General features: G+C 38.8%; 1 protein-coding gene across 1 annotated transcript; it reads right to left on the minus strand.

The window, feature by feature from the left end:
* Positions 1 to 467: 467 nt before the first annotated feature.
* On the minus strand, positions 468 to 17132 carry SERPINB13 (serpin family B member 13). Its single transcript, XM_046671705.1, has 8 exons — positions 17047 to 17132; positions 15194 to 15375; positions 14595 to 14651; positions 5450 to 5578; positions 4943 to 5060; positions 3418 to 3560; positions 3054 to 3209; positions 468 to 1262 (listed from the first exon to the last, which is right to left on the minus strand). The coding sequence occupies exons 1-8, from the start codon at positions 17090 to 17092 to the stop codon at positions 858 to 860; spliced, it is 1236 nt and encodes a 411-aa protein (XP_046527661.1). The 5' UTR covers positions 17093 to 17132; the 3' UTR covers positions 468 to 857.
* Positions 17133 to 18830: the final 1698 nt, after the last annotated feature.

Genomic DNA, 18830 nt, shown 5'->3' on the forward strand with positions numbered 1-18830 from the left:
AAAGTAAAGCAGGCCCTCAATAAAGAGCATCAGCAATAGATTCAGAGTCTTTCAAAAAGTATCTGCAAGAAAATATCATTTGGTAATACCCACAGCTCACTCACAAAATAACCAGAAATATGTAAATGGGAAAAAAAGAAAGGAAAATACTCTTCTAAAAGTCATTCCAAATATTTACTGTCACCTAAAAACGTGACAGAATAGGAATGTGTATCAGGTACAATGTTTATCTTCTCAAATACCATGTTTATTTTACAATATCAGAATGCTTATGCAACGGACAATGGATAACATACTCTGTTGGAATAGAGGATGAAAATACGGGAATCCTTTCGGTCTGGTATACTGTTTCATCTTGTTCTGGCCCTTGAGTTTTAATCTATGCTTTGCTAATAGGTTTCTAAAATCTCTTTCATATTTGCTGTTTGCAACACTCTCTGCTGAAAAAGAAAAAAGTAACACGTGAATTGAGTAAATTATTGTTTTATTTTACTTGCTTATTATAACACGCCAAAATCTTAGAACCAGAGGGACTCCCAAAATCACTAGTCCACAGTCTACTGAAGAGATGTTTCTCTCCATTAGTACACAACACTACAGGACATTGATTTACTTTCAGAAGAAATCAACAGGAGATTATTAATGAACTTTGATTTAACACACTTTGTGCATGGCACAAACAAGAGGACATTTCACTTTTAAGGAAAATTTAAAACACGCACACACCCTACTACAGTCACATCAGTTTTGATGGTAAGACAGTGTGCAAACAAGTAAAACAAATTTTAAAAGAATGGGCTATTTCCATAGTGGTATTGATACTCCAACACCAGTTTTCTGCCAAGGCATTGACTGTCCTAAGGAGAAGAAAATTTTCCAAAGAAGAGGATACTATTGGACTCATTGTGCCTGATGAAGAACAGGAAAGGATGGTTGCAGTGAAAATTTTCATAATCTGGCGCCGATGTGACAGCAAAGCCCACGCCGGTGGCAGCTGCAGCCTCGACACCTTCCTCGGTTACCACCACAAAGGACCTGTGCAAGAACTTCTGGACATGCAACCCTGAACGTGAGGACATCCCTGAGTAGTCAGCTGTGTGCTCACTGAAGGCGTCCGCCATCCCCAGGGCTGCCAGGACGGCCTCCAGATCATAACTATCCTCCACTTCAAACCGGGGCAAGTGTAAATTCACATTCCTTTCTTCCATTTGCCCTGGGCTAGTCCACTCTACCAATTTCTCAGGAGTTATTTTATCCAAAATCTATTAAGGAAAAAAAGGGAGGGAAGAATGGTATGATTAGCGAGACAAATTTAAACAGTGTAATACTGATTTTATCACTAGGAAATTACTAATTTTAGTAACAAACAAAAGTAAAAATTTCATTTCATTAGACTCTTCATTTTATAGAGCATTTAATATAATATATTTCTCTACTTAAACTATCTGTGTATATATGAAAATTCAATAGTATTAAATAAACTTTTAAATTTAAGAAATAAGACATTTCTTATTCTAGCAACCTAATACATATTATTTCATTTTTACTATTCCTCTCTAGTCTTTATATGCATATATATTATACAATTTATAATATATTATAATATATGTAAATATGTAATATACATTTACATGTTGCAATCACAGTGGATGTCCATTTTACTTGTTATAATGTAAACTTTTGTTCATCAAGTTGATAAATTTTACCCAACATTCATCCATTCATTCACTTTAATCATCTAGTATGCATTAAGCATTATGATAAATGCTGATAGATACTGTAGATACAAAAATAATATTATCATGAATTTCAAAGTAGGTATCCTAGTGTATTTAATGCAGAGATTACTGATTTCACTCAGAAAGGCAGTTTTTTTCTTTTGGATTATTTCCCTAGGGTAATTCCCACAACTGGGGTTTTTGAGTTAGAGTATGAATATTCTTAAAGCTTTTATACATACTGCCATCTTACTGTGACAAAATACTTTCCAACATATAATGCTACTAGAGATGATTCACAGTAGCAGAACAGTATCCAGTATTATAACAATATAACATCTGTCATTTATTGAGTAATTTCCACGTCCTGGACCTATTTTAAGATATCTCCTAGAATGGGTCCAATACATGGAAAGCACTCAATAAATGATAAATGCTATATTATTACAATACTGGGTCCTGTTCTGTATATATATTTTTTCTATATATTTTCTAATCATTACAACACTATACATTAAGAACTATGGAGCCCATTTTATAGATGGGAAAATATTGGCATTCCAGGAAGTTAAGCATCAAAGGACTGAAAGCTACTAACTAGAAGAACAGGGATTTGAAACAAAGCCTTCCTAATTTCAAAACTACAGGATACCAGCCATATCAATTTTTAACTGCGAAGTGGGTGGGACTAAATCCAGGGGCTCAAGATTAAGGGTCCTGTGGACTTTGGGTGATTACTATGTGTTGACGTAGGTTTATCCTTGGTAAAAAAAAAAAAAAAAAAAAAAGTACTACTCTGGTAAGTGATATTGATTATGGGAGGAGGCTATCATGTGTGGGGGCAGGAGGTATATGGGAAATCTCTGTACCTTCCTCTCAATTTTGCTGTAAACCTAAAACTGCTCTAAAAAAATTGCCTTTAAAAAAGATTAAAAGTCTAAGAAAGAAATTCCAAAGGTCCAATAAGCATGAACGCAAAATTTGCTGTGCATGTGCGTATGTAATTTTTTTCTGGGAAAGAGGGTCCATCCGGATCAACCATCTCTCAGAATGGTGGATGATCTTTAGAATTCCCATGTGTCCTTAAACGTTCATTTTAGCTCATCCTCAAATATTTTAGTATTGGTTGTTCTCAATAAACCTGATAACTTTTAATGTTCCTCTTTAGACACCCATCTGTCTTTGCTTTTGCACAGAGTGAGAAATATTTTCTACTTGGTGTTGCCAGACACCAGCTCCAAATCAGAAGCCCTGTTTCCAGGCTCACCCAGAACAAGCTTTGGGATGCAAAGCCTCAGGAAATGAAAGCAACATTGGAGCAATGCAAGGTTTTACCTTCTCCAGACCATCTATGTCATTGGGCAGCAACACGAACATGCTTAGGTCATTGTTTTTATATGGAATCCCCAGAATTTTGGCCTGCAAGTCCTCCAAGAGAGTGAAACTGAAGGAATGGCGCTGTGTCATCATCAGCACAGATTTACTTGTACTCTGCAACAAAGGCACAGGGCACGCAATGTCAGAGACGTAAGACAACCAAGTGAGCGCACCAAAATAATTAGCTTGGTCTAAAATCATGTTAAAGATCAGAGCCTCAGAATCAGCATTCGCTATCCACCATGTACACTTGCTCAAATATGACTTTAGATTTTACATCCCACATGTAAGCACAGCACACGTTGTAAATAAAGGACCAAACCTTATTCAGCCAAAATTCCTCCTCCTTGGTATTTTCTTTCTTAAACTCCGTGTCCCATTGCCCTTTAAAACAAACTATGTTCAGCAGCACCAACTTAGTGGAGCTGCTTATAGAGCCATCCGGAAACAGGTCCTTGATTTTTTCTGCAAACAAACAACAAAAATTGGCCCATCTTCAAAATTATGAGCAATATGCGTGGCACATACAATGCAGGTGGACTTGAGTGATCATTGTGAACTCAGCCACGTCAGCGCCTGAAGGCCTTGCCAACAACGCGTTTGCTAGCAGAATCGGTAAGGACATTTTCACCTCGCCCAATGCCTATTTATCCCATTGGATACATTGAAATGTGATACGTACGAGTTCAGGCTCTGGGATCAGATTGCCTCTGCTAGCATCCAGTTTTGCCTCTTATCAACTGAGGAATCTTGGGCAAGTGATTTAAGCTCTCTGTGCCTCAGTTTCCACATCAGTAAAACAGGAATAAAACCTGCCTCATAGGGTTGTTGAAAAGAGTTGACTTAATACACGTCAAGCACTTCTAACACTACCCAACTCATAATAAGCGCTCAGTAAGCGTTAGCTATCATTATTTTTGCCCATTCAATATAGTTACCACCTGACCTTTAGAGATTACTTATTTTATTGGAAAAGGAGCTGATGTTTTGGGCTCTGGGTTTAGCCCAACTCGCACTAAATTCTGGAGAATACTGCCTTCAATCAACCCTTTGAAGACACTTTTTTTCCTTTGGACTAAGCGTGAAAAAAAAAAAAATGCAATCTGAAATAAGAGATGCTTCCCTGATAACTGGAATAAAAAATGTAATCTGAAACTCTAATACTAAAGTATTAGTATTGCTCCCCAAAATATTTTCCATATCAGCGTTCCTCTCTGGTATTTCTTGTGTGTTTGGCTCATACTAGGAGATGAGGAGAGGAGGATGAAGTGAGGCCTCTGCCAAGTTCTCTGCTGCGGATGGGGTGAAAGTTGTTATCATCCCGCATGGTGCTCAGGTGGAGATGAGGCCTAGGCAAGCTCCGCTGTAGGTAGCAAAGGCAGGCTTTGACGGGAGAGCTGAACGTTTCTCACTTGACAAAGAGAAAGGAAACCCTCTATGACACTCTCACTTAGGGACTCAGACTCAGAAAGAAAGGCTCTGATATAAAAGAAAAAATGTGAACCCAAGACAGACATGTAACCAATTTCAGGATCCCCAAAAACATTGTAATCCACAGCATGTGCAAATAATTCTCCACTAAGTGTTGTGTTTCCATGAAGTTGGCTTCCTATGGTCCCCTCCCTGGTTCCCCTTGGCTCTCAATATATTTGCTGAGAACATTCCACCGTGTTCAGTGCCCTCTGTCATACCCCCCATGCCCAGCCCTGCCCTTCCAACCCTGAGACTCCATCTCAAGTCCCCTCCCAAAGCTTTCTTACCCTGGCACCCTGAGCAGTGTCAAGCACAGGGCTTCACTCACAGTGAGTACTCAAGAAGCGCTTTTATGATGAATGACCATACTCTACCATTTGTTTGGCTTTCAACCCAGGAATTAATCTTCTTTCGACTTTCATCTGCTGCATTTACAAAATCAGTGGGTTCCAGAGCAGCGTGGTAATATTTCTCAACATAATCTAAGTATTTCTTTAGGAGAAACAAGGAAGGAACAGAAAGAGTTTGAAAATTCGATTTATACTTTGCAACATCTCTGCCTAAATTTATCTGTACATCGAAATGACTCACAGTGTAATCAGGGATTTTTAGGACCTGGGCAAATCATTTTGAGTACTTCCGTGCACATTTTTATGCAGGTGTAATAGGGTTAAGGCAAAAATCAGATTTAGACTGCCAGGATTTTTAAAAAGTTCCAAAAAACTAGATGTCTGGAGAGCAGGCAGGGGGCACACCCAGTGATGTGGGCAGAGCCAGGCAGTCAACTTAGGCAGCATGCCTCCAGAACCCACAGTCCTAACAAGGGCATTTGGCCATTTATGAATACCACTCACAGATGTGGTGGACACAGCAAAACTTACCTGAAGGAAGAGGTAGGTCTTTTCTCCAAATAGCCTGTTGGCTATTTTCAGTTCATAATCATTAGTGGGTTTGCTTGTCTCAGTCAAAAACTTTTGGAATTGGTGATGAATCTCTTCTCTCTTCTCAATCTTCAAAATCAAAACAAAACCTCAGAGTTATGTTGTCAAAAGCGAGCCTAGATTCTCCCTCAGAGACAGGGCTGCTAGGTCTTTCTCTCAGTTTGATAGTCTTGAGAGTGGCCCACAAGTTTGGTGTGGCCCCTGGATGTCAGGTGACTTTTACACAAATCATGTGATAACGTAAGTCACAATCCATCTCAGCTCCACAAAGAAGCCTGTTCTGCCGGCCAATGCCACAGATCTTGCTTTTCTGGCTTGGGGTGCATTTTTATCTCAGCTGTAATTTCCCACTAAATGTTTTATATGCTTGTTTTTAGCTAACCACAAGCTAACTACTTGAGGAAAGCAGATGACTCCTCAGATGATTCTTATCCACTCTAAAGTTTGGCAATTTCTGTTCCAGATAGTGGACAAGAAAAGTGACTCCTGCTGGTATAAGTAGCCATTTGTCAGAGCTATACTTTGGACTGAAGTGAGATTTCCTTGTCTCTGCGGGGGAAAAAAAAAAAGAGGAAACTTTTCTGGACATTTTTTGTAGACTCCATCAGTTTTCTGATTGAGGGCTGAGGAGTGAGTGCTCCATGGCAGAGCCAGCTGACCCAGCACACTTCCCTGAAACAAAGAGGAACACAGTCGCATTGCCTGTTGAGTGACATGTATGTGGCTGCTTCCATTCACACTGGTTGCAAAGGAGAGGGGAGAGGCATTTTAAATTTGACCTGAAAGGCTTATTCGTGATTGCACTGAGAACAGAAAGGCTTTCTTCCTCCAGAATATGAAGGCCATGGGTTTTTGTTGTTTATATCTTTATTTCACTACTGGTTACCCAATGGCTAGAGTAGTATCTGGCACATAAAAAACAATTAGTTAATTTTTGTGAATAATTAATCAACATTTGAAGACATTCAAAGTGAAAATGTAAAAATGTGCTGCTCTAAAAAAATATCTGAGGTTGAATTTGACCTTTGGCTCTTTCCTTGCTACTATGAGCCTTTAAAGGGCAAGTGATCACTTTATGGCTGCTCAGCTTAACTGATACGTGATGTGAGCAGATCAAAGTATTGAAGCATTTGGTGAATAACAGATTGATATAAAGAGGAGGATGTAATGGGAGTGTTTCTCCAGTAGGCCAGTTGTGACTGAGTTGATCTAAAAATGGGGAAAGGGTGGGAAGGCTACTGTCAAACAGGTCTGGGGTTAGAATTTATACCATCTCTATGGCCTGGGAAATCCCGTACTAAGAAATTAACTTAAAGTGACCTTGGGTTGATAACACCCCAGGATCTTATTTCAGAAAAAAAAAAAAATTACCTATACTAGAACGATAACTATATTCCAGGTTTCACTGGACCCCCATAAATTATCAGCCAAATATTAGTTCATATTCCAAAATTACGTCATTAGAAAATAAGTCCTACATCAAGAATCAGAAACAAAAATAGCAAACAGTCATGTTAGACCCTCAAGGACTTAAAATATTGGAATTATCAAATATCACATTTAAAAAGCAATATATTGAGAATGTCAACCTGAAAAGATATTGAAAATATGGTTAAGGAACCAGGGACTATCAACAATTTTCAGGTTGGTTTTATAAATCAACTAGAACTTCTATACATAAATATTCAGTAAACATTGAAATTAAAAGCTCAATAGATGGGACAAATAGACAATTACGAATAGCTAAATTAGTGAACTATACAGAGCTGAATAATTTTCTCAGAATGCAGCACAAAGACAAAAAGTGATAAAAAACATGTATGACAAGTGAAGAAATCTAGAAAATACAATACGAATTCTAAAATCCTTCCAAAAGGCAAGAAGAAGAGAATGGGGAAAATGCATTACTCAAAAAATTAAGTGGCTGAGAATTTTCCAGAATTGAAAAGTATAAATTTTCATATTCAGAAAACATGGTAAATCAGTCTTGTTGAATAAAGGAAATTCACACCTAGACACATTGCAGTAAAATTCAAGAACAGCAAGAAGAAGCAGCAAAACTTAAATGCAGCCAAAGGTAGATCAGCTATCAAGGAATGCCAATTAAACAAACTTAACAGCAACATTAGAAATGCAGAGTGGAATGGTATCTTCAAAGAGTTGCAAGGAAATATCGATCTAGAATTCAAAATACAGTTAAATATTCATTCAAGAACAAACAAAGGCAAATATAACCTGACAGCATCTGCCATGTGTCAATCTTTACTAAAGAAAGTTTTGAGGAGAGATGTAAGCAAGACGGCAGAAGAAGAAGCCCCAGATCCTCCTTCCCTGAGTGGAGAGGCTGACTTAACACCAGTACAAGAACCAAATGCCTTTGCAAAAGATCCAGAAACCAGTCCAAAGGTCCCTGTACCCCAGATGAGCAAGAACCAACTGCATCGAGGCCCAGTAGAAAGATTCACGGTACTCATTCACCAGAGCTCCTTCCCCCAACACAGTATGGTGTGACTGGGAGAAAACTCCCAACTTCTCCTGGGGGAGAGAAACAGAAGAGTAGAATGTGTACCGACCATTCTGGCTTTTCTGGAGGCTGCCTGAGAGACTGGTTTCTGTCTTGTCTCAATCAAACTGCTGACAGGAACAGAGCACCAGGTTGACCACTGACAACAAAGGCAATCAGCAGCATTAGAGTCTGCAGTATCACAGAGAGACACCAAGGGGAGCTCCCAAGTAAAAACCAGCAAACGTTTTCAATTAGATTACCTGCACAAGCCCAGACAGGAGGCATCCCCAGAAAATGCTTAAGAGGTCTCCAGAATTTCCAGCCAGGCTGATTGGAAAAAGTTCTCCCTGTATTAAACCAAACCACAAAGACTGGGAAAGGTGGCTGATTTTCCAAATGCCAAAGTCCCAAAAGAAGATAACAAGGCACAAAAAGACATGGAAACATGGTCCAATCAAAAGAACAAATTAAACCAACAACCTAACTTTACATCTCAAGGGACTAGAAAAAGAACAAACTAAACCAAAAGTTAGCAGAAGGAAGGAAATAATAAAGATTAGAGCAGAAATAAACAAAACAGAGAGTCGAAAAACAATAGAAAAAAATCAACAAAAGCAAGAGTTGGGGTTTTTTTCCAGAAGATCAACAAAATTGACAAATCCTTAACCAGACCAATTAAGAAAAAAATATAGAAGACTCCAATAGCTAAAACTGGAAATCAAAGAGGGGACATGACAACTAATGTCATGGAGATAAAAAGGATTATGAGAAATTACTATTAATGATTATAATCTAGAATAAATGGATAAATTTCTAGAAACATACAACCTACCAAGACTGAATAATGAAGAAATAAAAAATCTGAACAGACAACTAGTAAGAAGATTGAATCAGTAATCAAAAACCTCCAACAACAAAAAAGCTCAGAACGAAATAGCTTGATTGGAGAATTCTACCAAACAATTAAAAAAAATTAATACCAATCTTCCTCAAAGTCTTCCAAAAACTTGAAGAGAAAGGAACATTCTCAAACTCATTCTATGTAGCCAGCAGTACCCTAATACCAGAACAAATACCTAATACCAGACAAAGCTTATAAGAAAAGAAAACTATGGACCAATATATCTGATGAGTATTGATTCAAAAATCCTCAACAAAATACTAGCAAACCAAATACAACAGCACATTAAAAGGATCATACACCATAACCAAGTAGGACTTATACTTGGAATGTATGGATGGTTCAACATATGAAACTCAATCAATGTAATACACAACATTAACAGAATGAAAGACAAAAGCCACATGAATATCTCAACTGATGTAGAAAAATCTTTTGACAAAATTCAGCACCCTTTCATGATAAAAACATTCAACAAACTAGAAATAGAAGGAATCAACATAATAAAATCAGATGTCCACTCTCACCACTACTATTCAATATATTCAACAAAGTCCTGAAAGTCTTAGCCAGAAGAAGAAAATTAGAGAATAAAACAACATAAGAGGAATGCAAATCAGAAAGAAAGTACATTCGTGTCTGTTCACAGATGACATAATCTTATATGTAGAAAATCCTAGATTCCACAAAAAACTGTTAAATTAATTCATCAAAGTTTCAGAATACAAAATCTACATGGAAAAATCAGTTGCATCTCTATACACTAACAATGACCAATCCAAAAAGTAATTAAGAAAATAATCCCATTTACTATAGTATCAAAAGGGATAAAAGAGTTAGATATAAACTTAACTAAGAAGAAGAAAGACTTGTACACTGAAAACTACAAAAAAATGCTTTAAAAAATCAAAGAAGATACAAATAAATGGAAAGAATCCATGTTCATGGATTGGAAGACATAATATTGTTAAAATAGCCATACTACCCAAAGTGATGTATAGATTCAATGCAATCCCTATCAAAATCTCAATGGCATGTTTTGCAGTAATAGAAAAAATATCTTAAAATTCATATGGCATCTCAGGCAAGCAAATAGACAAAACAATCTGGAAAAAAAAGAGTGAAGTTAGAGACTTCACACTTCCTGATCTCAAAACATACTGCAAAGCAACAGTTATAAAGATGGTGTGGTACCAGCATAAAGACAGATATATGGACCAATGGAACAGAATATGGAGACCAGAAATAAACCCTTGCTTATATGACCAAATGGTTTTAAACAAGGGTGCTAAGACTACACAATGAGGAAAGGATAGTCTCTTTGACAAATGATGTTGGGACAACTGAATATCTGCAAGCAAAAGAATGAAGTACAACCCTTACATTATACCATATATAAAAATTAACTCAAAATGAGTTAAAGAACCAAACATAAAACTTAAAACTATAAAACCCTGAAGAAAACATAAGGAAAAAGCTTATAGATTGTGGATGGTAATGATATATCAAGTATGACATCAAAAGCACAGGCAACAAAAGCAACATAGACAAATGGAACCACATCAAACTAAAAAACTTCTACTCATTAAAGGAAACAATCAACATATTGAAAAGGTAACCTGTGGACTGGGATAAACTATTTGCAAACCGTATATCAGATATGGAGTTAATATCCAGAATATATAAAGAACTTCTACAACTCAGCAACAACAATAAAATAATCCAAAGAAAAAATGAGTAAAGGACTTGAATAGACAAGTCACCAAAGAAGATATACAAATGGCCAACAGCATGTGAAAAGGTACTCAACATCACTAATCACAAGAAGAATGCAAATATCAAAACCAGAAGGAGATATCAACTCACATCCATTAGGATGGCCACTATCAAAAGAACAGGAAATAGTAAGTGTCAGTGAGAATGCGGAGAATTTGGAACCTGGAACATTGTTGGTGGGAATGTAAAATGGTTCAGCTATTATGGGAAACAGTACAGAGGTTTCTCAAAAATCTAAAAATGAAATTGCCATACGATCCAGCAATCATATTTCTGAATATATATCAAAAAACTTCAAAGCAAGATCTCAAAGGGGTATTTGCATTTCCATGTTCATTGCAGTATTATTCACAACAGCCAAGAGGTGGAAGCAACCCAATTGTTCTTCAACATATGAATGGGTAAAGAAAATGTGGTATATACCTACAATGGAATATTATGCAGCCTTTAAAAATAAGGAAATCTTGTTACACACCTCAACATGGATGAATCTCAAGGACATTATGTTAAACAAGATACGCCAGTCACAAAAGAATAGATACTGCATGATTCCACTTACATGAAGTACTGCAAGTAGTCAAAATCATAGAAACAGAAATTAGAAATCAATCAGTCAATCAACAATCAACAGGCTGGCAGTTTTAAATCCAAATTCTTCCCAGAATATCAGGTGTGTTTCTGAATTTATACAAACTCTCCCAGAGAACAGTAAAAGAGGAAACATTCCCCAACTCATCTTAGGAGTTTAGTGATACTCTGATACCAAAAACTAGACAAGGACAGGACAAGAAAAAATATTACAGATTGATCTTGTTTATAACAGAGATTTTTCAAAACCCTGACGAAATATTACCAAATCCAATTCAATAATGTAAAACTTTTTAAAACTCATGACCAAGTTGATTGTGCCACAAATACAAAAATGGCTTAACATTAGAAATTCTATTAATATAATTTGCTTCATTAACAGAGAAAAAAATCATATGGTCATCAACAATACAGAAAAGATATACATATGTATGTATGTATGTATGAATATGGATGACTAGGGATTGCAAGGTCAGTGGGATTTCAGGTCCCACTTTCTCTGCACAGCTGTATGAAATGGGCCTGTATACACTGCTGAGAGGGATAGATATTGGTACAATCCTTTTGGCAAACAATTTGGTAATAGTCAATAAAGCTGAACATGCATACACCCTACCTCCCAGATGCATATTATAGACCAGCGTTGTCCCATTGAAATACAACGTGAGCCACAATTCTGAGCTACATTCACAATCTTAAACTTCCTAGTGACTACATTATTAAAAGTAAAATGAAATAAGTGATATCAAGTTTAATATTACATTTTATCAAACTCAATGTAGAACATCACCATTTCAATATATAACTATAATAATTATATATTAAAATACAATGTGTTAGGTATTATTTCAACAAAATTTACAGATAAAAATTAATGAGATTTTGGGGCTGGCCCATGGCCGAGTGGCTAAGTTCCCGCGCTCCGCTGCGGCGGCCCAGTGTTTCATTGGTTCGAATCCTGGCTACGGACATGGCACTGCTCATCAAACCACGCTGAGGCAGCGTCCCACATGCCACAACTAGATGGACCCACAATGAAGAATATACAACTATGTACCGGGGGGCTTTGGGGAGATAAAGGAAAAAAATAAAACCTTAAAAAAAAATTAATGAGATTTTTACATTTGTGACATAATAAAAAATATGTATTTGGTCTCTGTCCCCAGTTCCTGATACAGAACTCCTAAAACTCATAATTTCCTGAGTGACAGGGGTGCTAGGAACATCTTGTATTCTAATATTTGAGTTTTGACTCCAGTTCCTGACACCAAGCTCCCAAATCCCTCAGAATTTCCTGAGTCATGGGGAGCACCCTTTGTTCTAATGAGGCAACTCTTGGCAGGCTCCTGAATAGCTTCAAGGTAGGATCTGGTCACCAGAAAGACCAAACCAGTATTAGAAGTTTGGAACTTTTAGCCTCATACCTCATCATCCAGGGAATGCAGAGGAGCTGGAAATTGAGTTAATAATCGATCATGCCTATGTGATGGTGCTTCAGTAAAAATCCCTATTTTTATTGTTGAGAGAGCTTCCAGGTTGGTGAACACATCCATGTGCTGGGAGGGTGGTGCACCCCAAAACACAGGGACAGAAGCTCCTGTGCTCGGGACCCTTTCATATCTCACCCTATCTACCTCTTCATCTGGAAATTCATTTGTATCCTTTAAAATGAACCAGTAAACAAAAGTAAGGTGTTTCCTTGAGTTCTGAGAGACATTATGGCAAATTATTGAACTTGAGGAGGGGGTCATAGGATCCTCAGATTTGCAGCCAAGTCAGACGGAAGTGTGGGTAACCTGGGAACCCACTGCTTGTGCCTGGCATCTGAAGTGGGGAAAGTCTTGTGGGACTCAGCTCTTCACCTGTAGGATCTGCACTAACTCCAGGTAGTTAGCATCAGAATTATTTAATGTGACAACAAAACCCACACATTTGATGTCAGTGTTGCGAGTATAAAAACAGTTGTCCTTTAACATTCTTTTTTCATACCAAGTTCTTGAATTCAGTGCATATTTTATACTTATGGCACATCTCAATTTGGACTAGATACATTTCAAGCACTCTACAGCCACTTGAATGGCTACCATATTTGATAGCTCAGGACTAGAGAGACTGTCATCCAGGTAAACTACAAGGCTTATATAAGGTCATTTCAGGAAGGAAGGAAGGAAGGAAGAGGGGAAGGAGGGAGGAATGGGGAAAGGAAAGGAGAGAGGAAAAGAGAAAAGGAAGAATTCTAATCTTCTTCATACCGCTGTGACTCCCAGAAAAATCCTGGGGAATGGACAGAGCTACTGCACAGAGTCATACAGGCTGTGCCCTGCACAAAGCTGAAGTTCAACCCTCACCTCAGTCACAAAGCTCTTCAGCCAGGAGGGGCATCTGTCCTAGGGGGTGTATCTTTTTCTAATTTGCGCAAAGATTCTATATAGGCTACCATGCTTGGAAAGGAAAGTGCTCTGAAAACAACTGTGCTCCTTGATTGAGTGGACAGCACAGCAGTTATCTGACCCAACTCTGTTGTACAAACTCTGGAAGGAAGGCTGACTCTCCATATATGCAACTGAACCACCCAGACAACCTGACCATGTGGGATTGTGAAATGAACAGCTCATATTGCTGGTGATTTGAGCCATGATTTTATGAGGGCCTGGGAATGGACTAGGACTGCTGTCAGGGCAAGTATGCCCTTCCTGAGAGCTCTAACCATCTTTGGATGCCAATCCTCACCTATGGACTTAATCCCTCCCCCATGTTTGCACAGACTATCCTTTGGGTGAGGAATACTACAACCCTAGAGCTTGAAGAGACCCCAGGAAGTCATTGGTCCTGTGCTAGTATTTTTTAAAGTGGAACATCAGCAGAGGGCACTTAAAATAAAAATGAAATGTAGGAATAATATCACCTAAGACTACCATGACAACCACTGGGTGACTTACTGGTGCATTCCAGACACTCCACTGGACACTTTACAGGGGCTCAAAGAAGATGAATAAATTGTCCAAAGTAGCATAGCTGAGCCAGGATTTGAACCCAAATCTGTTTAATTTCAAAACTCATCTACTCTGATATAGGGACTTTCAGTCTATTAGCCTGTACCAGCATATATCATAGTGGTTGGTGCACATTAAAGTTAATGTCTCTTCTTCTTCTTAACATTAAGGGTTTATTATTATTGTATAATCCTACCAACTTTATTTGACTGCAGTGACTGCTTGAAAATAAGCGTGAAGTATTACCTCTTCTGCACATCCCCCCAGTGAGCCCATTTCTACAAAGCAACCATACTGAAGGTTGTAAGACATGTGTCCCACCTCTTTTTCTTCAGCTTTGGTTCTTGAGCTTTCTATGTCTTTTTCAGAGCAAAGCACCTGCAAGGGACAAAAAATATTATGGCAGTGATCAGAGCAGAGACAACCTCACACAGGATCACTCAGAGGAAATTGGATGTTTTTTAAAGAAACCTCAGTGGTACACAGGTAACATTTCTCTCCTTGCAAAACCATGAAAAAGTCTGGGTTGCCCACTGATCTCTTCAGAGGAGCCTACATTGGTTTATCCATTCAGATCTTCATCTTTGATGTGTCATTTATACCCTAGTGGGGATTATGCAACATCTCCCAGTAGTTTTTCTTCTTCATGCTTCATCCTTAATTAGGAGGTTGATGGCTTTGGACAAGGCCACTCACCCAGCCCCTGCTCTTAGCAATTTCAAGCACCAGGGAGCAGAAGGCATGGCGGTATTTGGAGAGGGAAGAGGACTTCCCCAATAGACCTGAAATTGTTCCATGTCTTCATATGCTTTCTCTGTTTCCTGGCCCATCGGTCAAGAGGAGCATATTCTCAAGGTAATGCTAGAAGGCTGCCCCCGGAGATGACTCTCTGTCTGGAAAGCAAGGGAAGCCCATCTTACCTTCTGTAGCTGGGTGGCGGTGGCTCCTCGGGCCCCTAGGAGGAGCATGCCGATGGCAGCTGAGATGCTCGCAGGGGAAAAGAAGATGTTGCCATCCTTTGTTATATTCAGCTCTTTGAAAAGATCAATGGCAAACTGAATGGTTGCTGCACCAAGTGAATCCATGATGATTCTAGTGAGCTCTAGAACAGCAACAACAATCAAAACAAGACAAGCACTTGTCACTCATTTGAATTGCTTTATTCACAGGAACCCTTCCTGCTTCTCTTCTTCTTCCTGCATTGATCCAGAAAATAGAGATTTTCACCCTGTTGGTGAAAGGCCACTGCTGCCCACTTCTCAACCCTTCTCTTGACCCTCTCTTGACAGAGATAATCATTCTGACATCATCCAGTGGTTCTCAGTTCTCATTTCACCTGGGAGCAGGGTTAATGCCTCAAATGGTTTTCTTCTCTCTTGTTCTCTATCAGAACCTTCCTGCATCTGCCTGCAGGCCATCTCCTCCCTACGCTAAGCTCCCTCAGGCAGGCCCATCTCTGGCTATGCAATATTGGGCTTGTCCAGCTGCTAGGCTCATGACCAGGCAAGGGGCAGGCTAGGAATCCCTATTGGCCTCAGGTGCAAGCAGTGTTCTCCAATGGAGCCCTCACGATAGTAAAGCCAACAGTCACATTTTTCTCTGATATTTTCAACTTCTCAATTGATTCAAATCCAGTGCAGGGAGTGGTAAGATAGATTAATTCTCTTAAATCCCAATTCCTAACTGCATGAAAACTTGACCCTGGGCTGAATTTTCGCTAATGGGCAATGACATATCTCTGGCTTTGGATTGCTAAGTCGGGGTAAAAGCATTTCTTCTTTATACTTTTCTATATTGTTGCAGGCTTGTACATCATGCCAGCCCTGATGTCATTTCCGCTACATTAAACCCAGCATATACAGGTTTAAAACCAAAGCACTCATTCCCTGCTTACTCCCTGGCTCCCTGGCTCCAGAATCCACTCTCCGCTACAGAGACAGACAGCCAAGGTCGTCCACCTGGACTCCTTACCATCTCCTCCTCCTTCCTGCAAGCAGCCTCCCAAGGCTGAACACAGGCTGGTGGGAAAGCTCCAACCAGCAAGGCCTCTGACTCCCCCCTATCTACAAGCAGCCACATTCCTCACAAACCTCTAAAACCCCTGGCCTCTCATCTTTCAGGGAGATGAAATGAAAGGAGACAAATTTGAGGGCTCACTCTCATCTCCCAGCTGATATCATCCCAAATGAAAACTCTTTCCTTGCCATAAGCCTGGCGTTCCAGTTTTTATTTGGCCCCTCTTGTGCGGCGAGTAAAGAACCTATGTTTGTAGGTGGCAACATACACAGAGTTCATATTAATTTTTTTATCTCACAAAAAATTAATTTTTAAAGAGCAATGAATATTTACCAAAAATAAACAAATAGAACACATTTTATATTATCTTCGTCATCTGCTATATTACAACTAGAAAAATCCTCAAACAAGAATGAGATTAATGCAAAATAAAATTTTTTGAAAGGCTACATACTTTGAGGGCTTTTTGCTATCAAGGGCTCATCCTTGCTGAGGCATCTCACATCTTCTGTTAAAACTCCCATTTCAACCTCGGGTTTCCTTTCAGGGATTCTTTGCAGGTTAACTTACAGATAAAATGAATTCATTTACTTCAAACAAGATGAAGAAGATACATTGTCATAGCCATGTAGGCACTGAATTAAATAAAACCATCCCAAGGAAAGTCATGCACAATAAGAACACTTCTTTCAAATCAACAAGCATCCATGTTCTCAAAACACTGAAGTCTTAAGTTGGAGCTGAAGGAAAAACTTACCTGGCTTTGGAGAGACGACGTGGCTGGGCAAGGAGCCAGAAAGCATGTGTAACGTGCTTAGTTGAGATTTTTAATTTATAGCTCTGTCTCTCCCTCTGCCTACTCATCATCATTTGCATTTCCTGTGAGACAACTTTTGGTTTCTCAATGACGATTCCCCTAATAAAAAAATTAGCAGGCAAAGTTTATGACAAAACTAAGCATTGAATTTCCTTCTTCTTTCATTTATGGCCATGAAATGATGCAATTGAAGTTGTCAGCAATTGGGTTGTGAACTGTAGCTCAGAAAGTGTGCATCTTAGACATAGAGGAATAGAGTTTGAATTCTATCTTCTCCAAAATCCCTTACAAATTCTTTGGGGGACCCAAGCATAAAGAGATCTAAATTAACCAGACAACAAAATAAGACTAAAAGCGGGAGCTCAGTCCAGGACCAAAGGGCTGCGTCAGATGGCCCAGTTAAATGAATTATGACCAGGGACAGACCATGAGAGGGACTTCATCACTAATGGCATCCAGGATCCTCTGGAAAGAATTGTTCAGAGCACTGGTTCTCTACCTTGGATGCACATTAAAATCTCCTGGGGAACTTTTTTAAAAAGTGTCTATGCCCAAGCCCCGTCCCCAGACAACTAAGCATCTCTGGGGTGGGAGCCAGGCATCAGAATTTTTATCACCCCAGGAGATGATGATGTGCAGCCAAGGTTGGGAATCACTGGTTTATAGGCTGACGAAGACCTGAACTAATGTGTACTTTACTTACCAGAGATGTGCAGAGCTGTGTCCTGACAAGACCAGTCTCTGTAATATAGTCAACTTTGCTGTTGCATTATTTTGGGGTGTCAAATGCAAAGAATAAAATGAAAGAAAATTTGCTTGCTAGAAAAGAAGGAGGAAAAGTAGTGAGAAAAGTTTGGGCAGGGAGCTAAACACATAACACATACACTCACACCACTCTTGTTCTCAAATATCCTGCCCATTAATTATGAAATCTCTCATTTAAATTAACTCCATGAACATTTGTTGAGTCTGCTATATACAAGACACTGAGCTAAGCACCAATAATTCATAAACGTCCCACAATCTTACTGATTTTAGAAAAACAACACTATTTTTTTTAAAAAAAGAAACTCAATAGGAAATCATACATCCAAATTCCAGTCTTTCCTGTCAACTCTGGAGCATCTCTACTCGCTCTACTAGTTTATCAAAAAAAACAGCACTTCATTATTCTCAGCCTTAGTCTTGAGTAAAGGGTGTGAAAATTCATCATTGTTGCCAAACAGCAAATCCAAACAGCTAGAAGGGCATCCTTCTTTTCCCTCTCACCTGTAATGTCTGCCTGAAAAAGCACCTCAGTGATGCAGCTTCTAAGGGCATGGGTAATGTATGCAGCAATCTCAATACTCACAATTTGCTTTTTTTTTTAAATATGTTGATTACAGTTCTTTAAGCAAAGTCAAAACAGTATTTAATTAACTTTACTTTCTAATTGTCACTGAGAAATAAGCAAACTAAGTAAGGTTTGGAAAGAATTAGCACTTAGTTATGGAGTTAACCTTGCATGACAATAAAATGAAAATGTTGCTTTTTTAAATGGTATGAAATCTTTGAGTTGGCAATAATGCTCTACATTTTCACATCCCTATCGGTTTATGTCTTCTAATTCCTTTCTCTGTGGCCCTAGACTCCCTGTTCTACAGCCCAGCTATTTCCATAAGCCCTCTGCTTTTTCCTAAAGCACTTTCTCTGCCACTCTGCTTTAACAGGGAGACCTGACTTTC

This window comes from Equus quagga, chromosome 9, assembly GCF_021613505.1.
Source record: "Equus quagga isolate Etosha38 chromosome 9, UCLA_HA_Equagga_1.0, whole genome shotgun sequence".
NCBI lineage: Eukaryota > Metazoa > Chordata > Mammalia > Perissodactyla > Equidae > Equus > Equus quagga.

What these genes read in the sequence shown, in the direction of transcription:
- SERPINB13 (XM_046671705.1), bottom strand. Translation starts at nt 17,092, where the DNA reads ATGCTTTCTGGCTCCTTGCCCAGCCACGTCGTCTCTCCAAAGCCAG. An exon ending in CCAAAGCTGAAGAAAAAGAG is followed by an intron (nt 5,579 to 14,594) that starts GTGGGACACATG and finishes TTGATTTTGAAG; the next exon opens with ATTGAGAAGAGAGAAGAGAT. An exon ending in AGGAATTTTGGCTGAATAAG is followed by an intron (nt 3,210 to 3,417) that starts GTTTGGTCCTTT and finishes CCTTTGTTGCAG; the next exon opens with AGTACAAGTAAATCTGTGCT.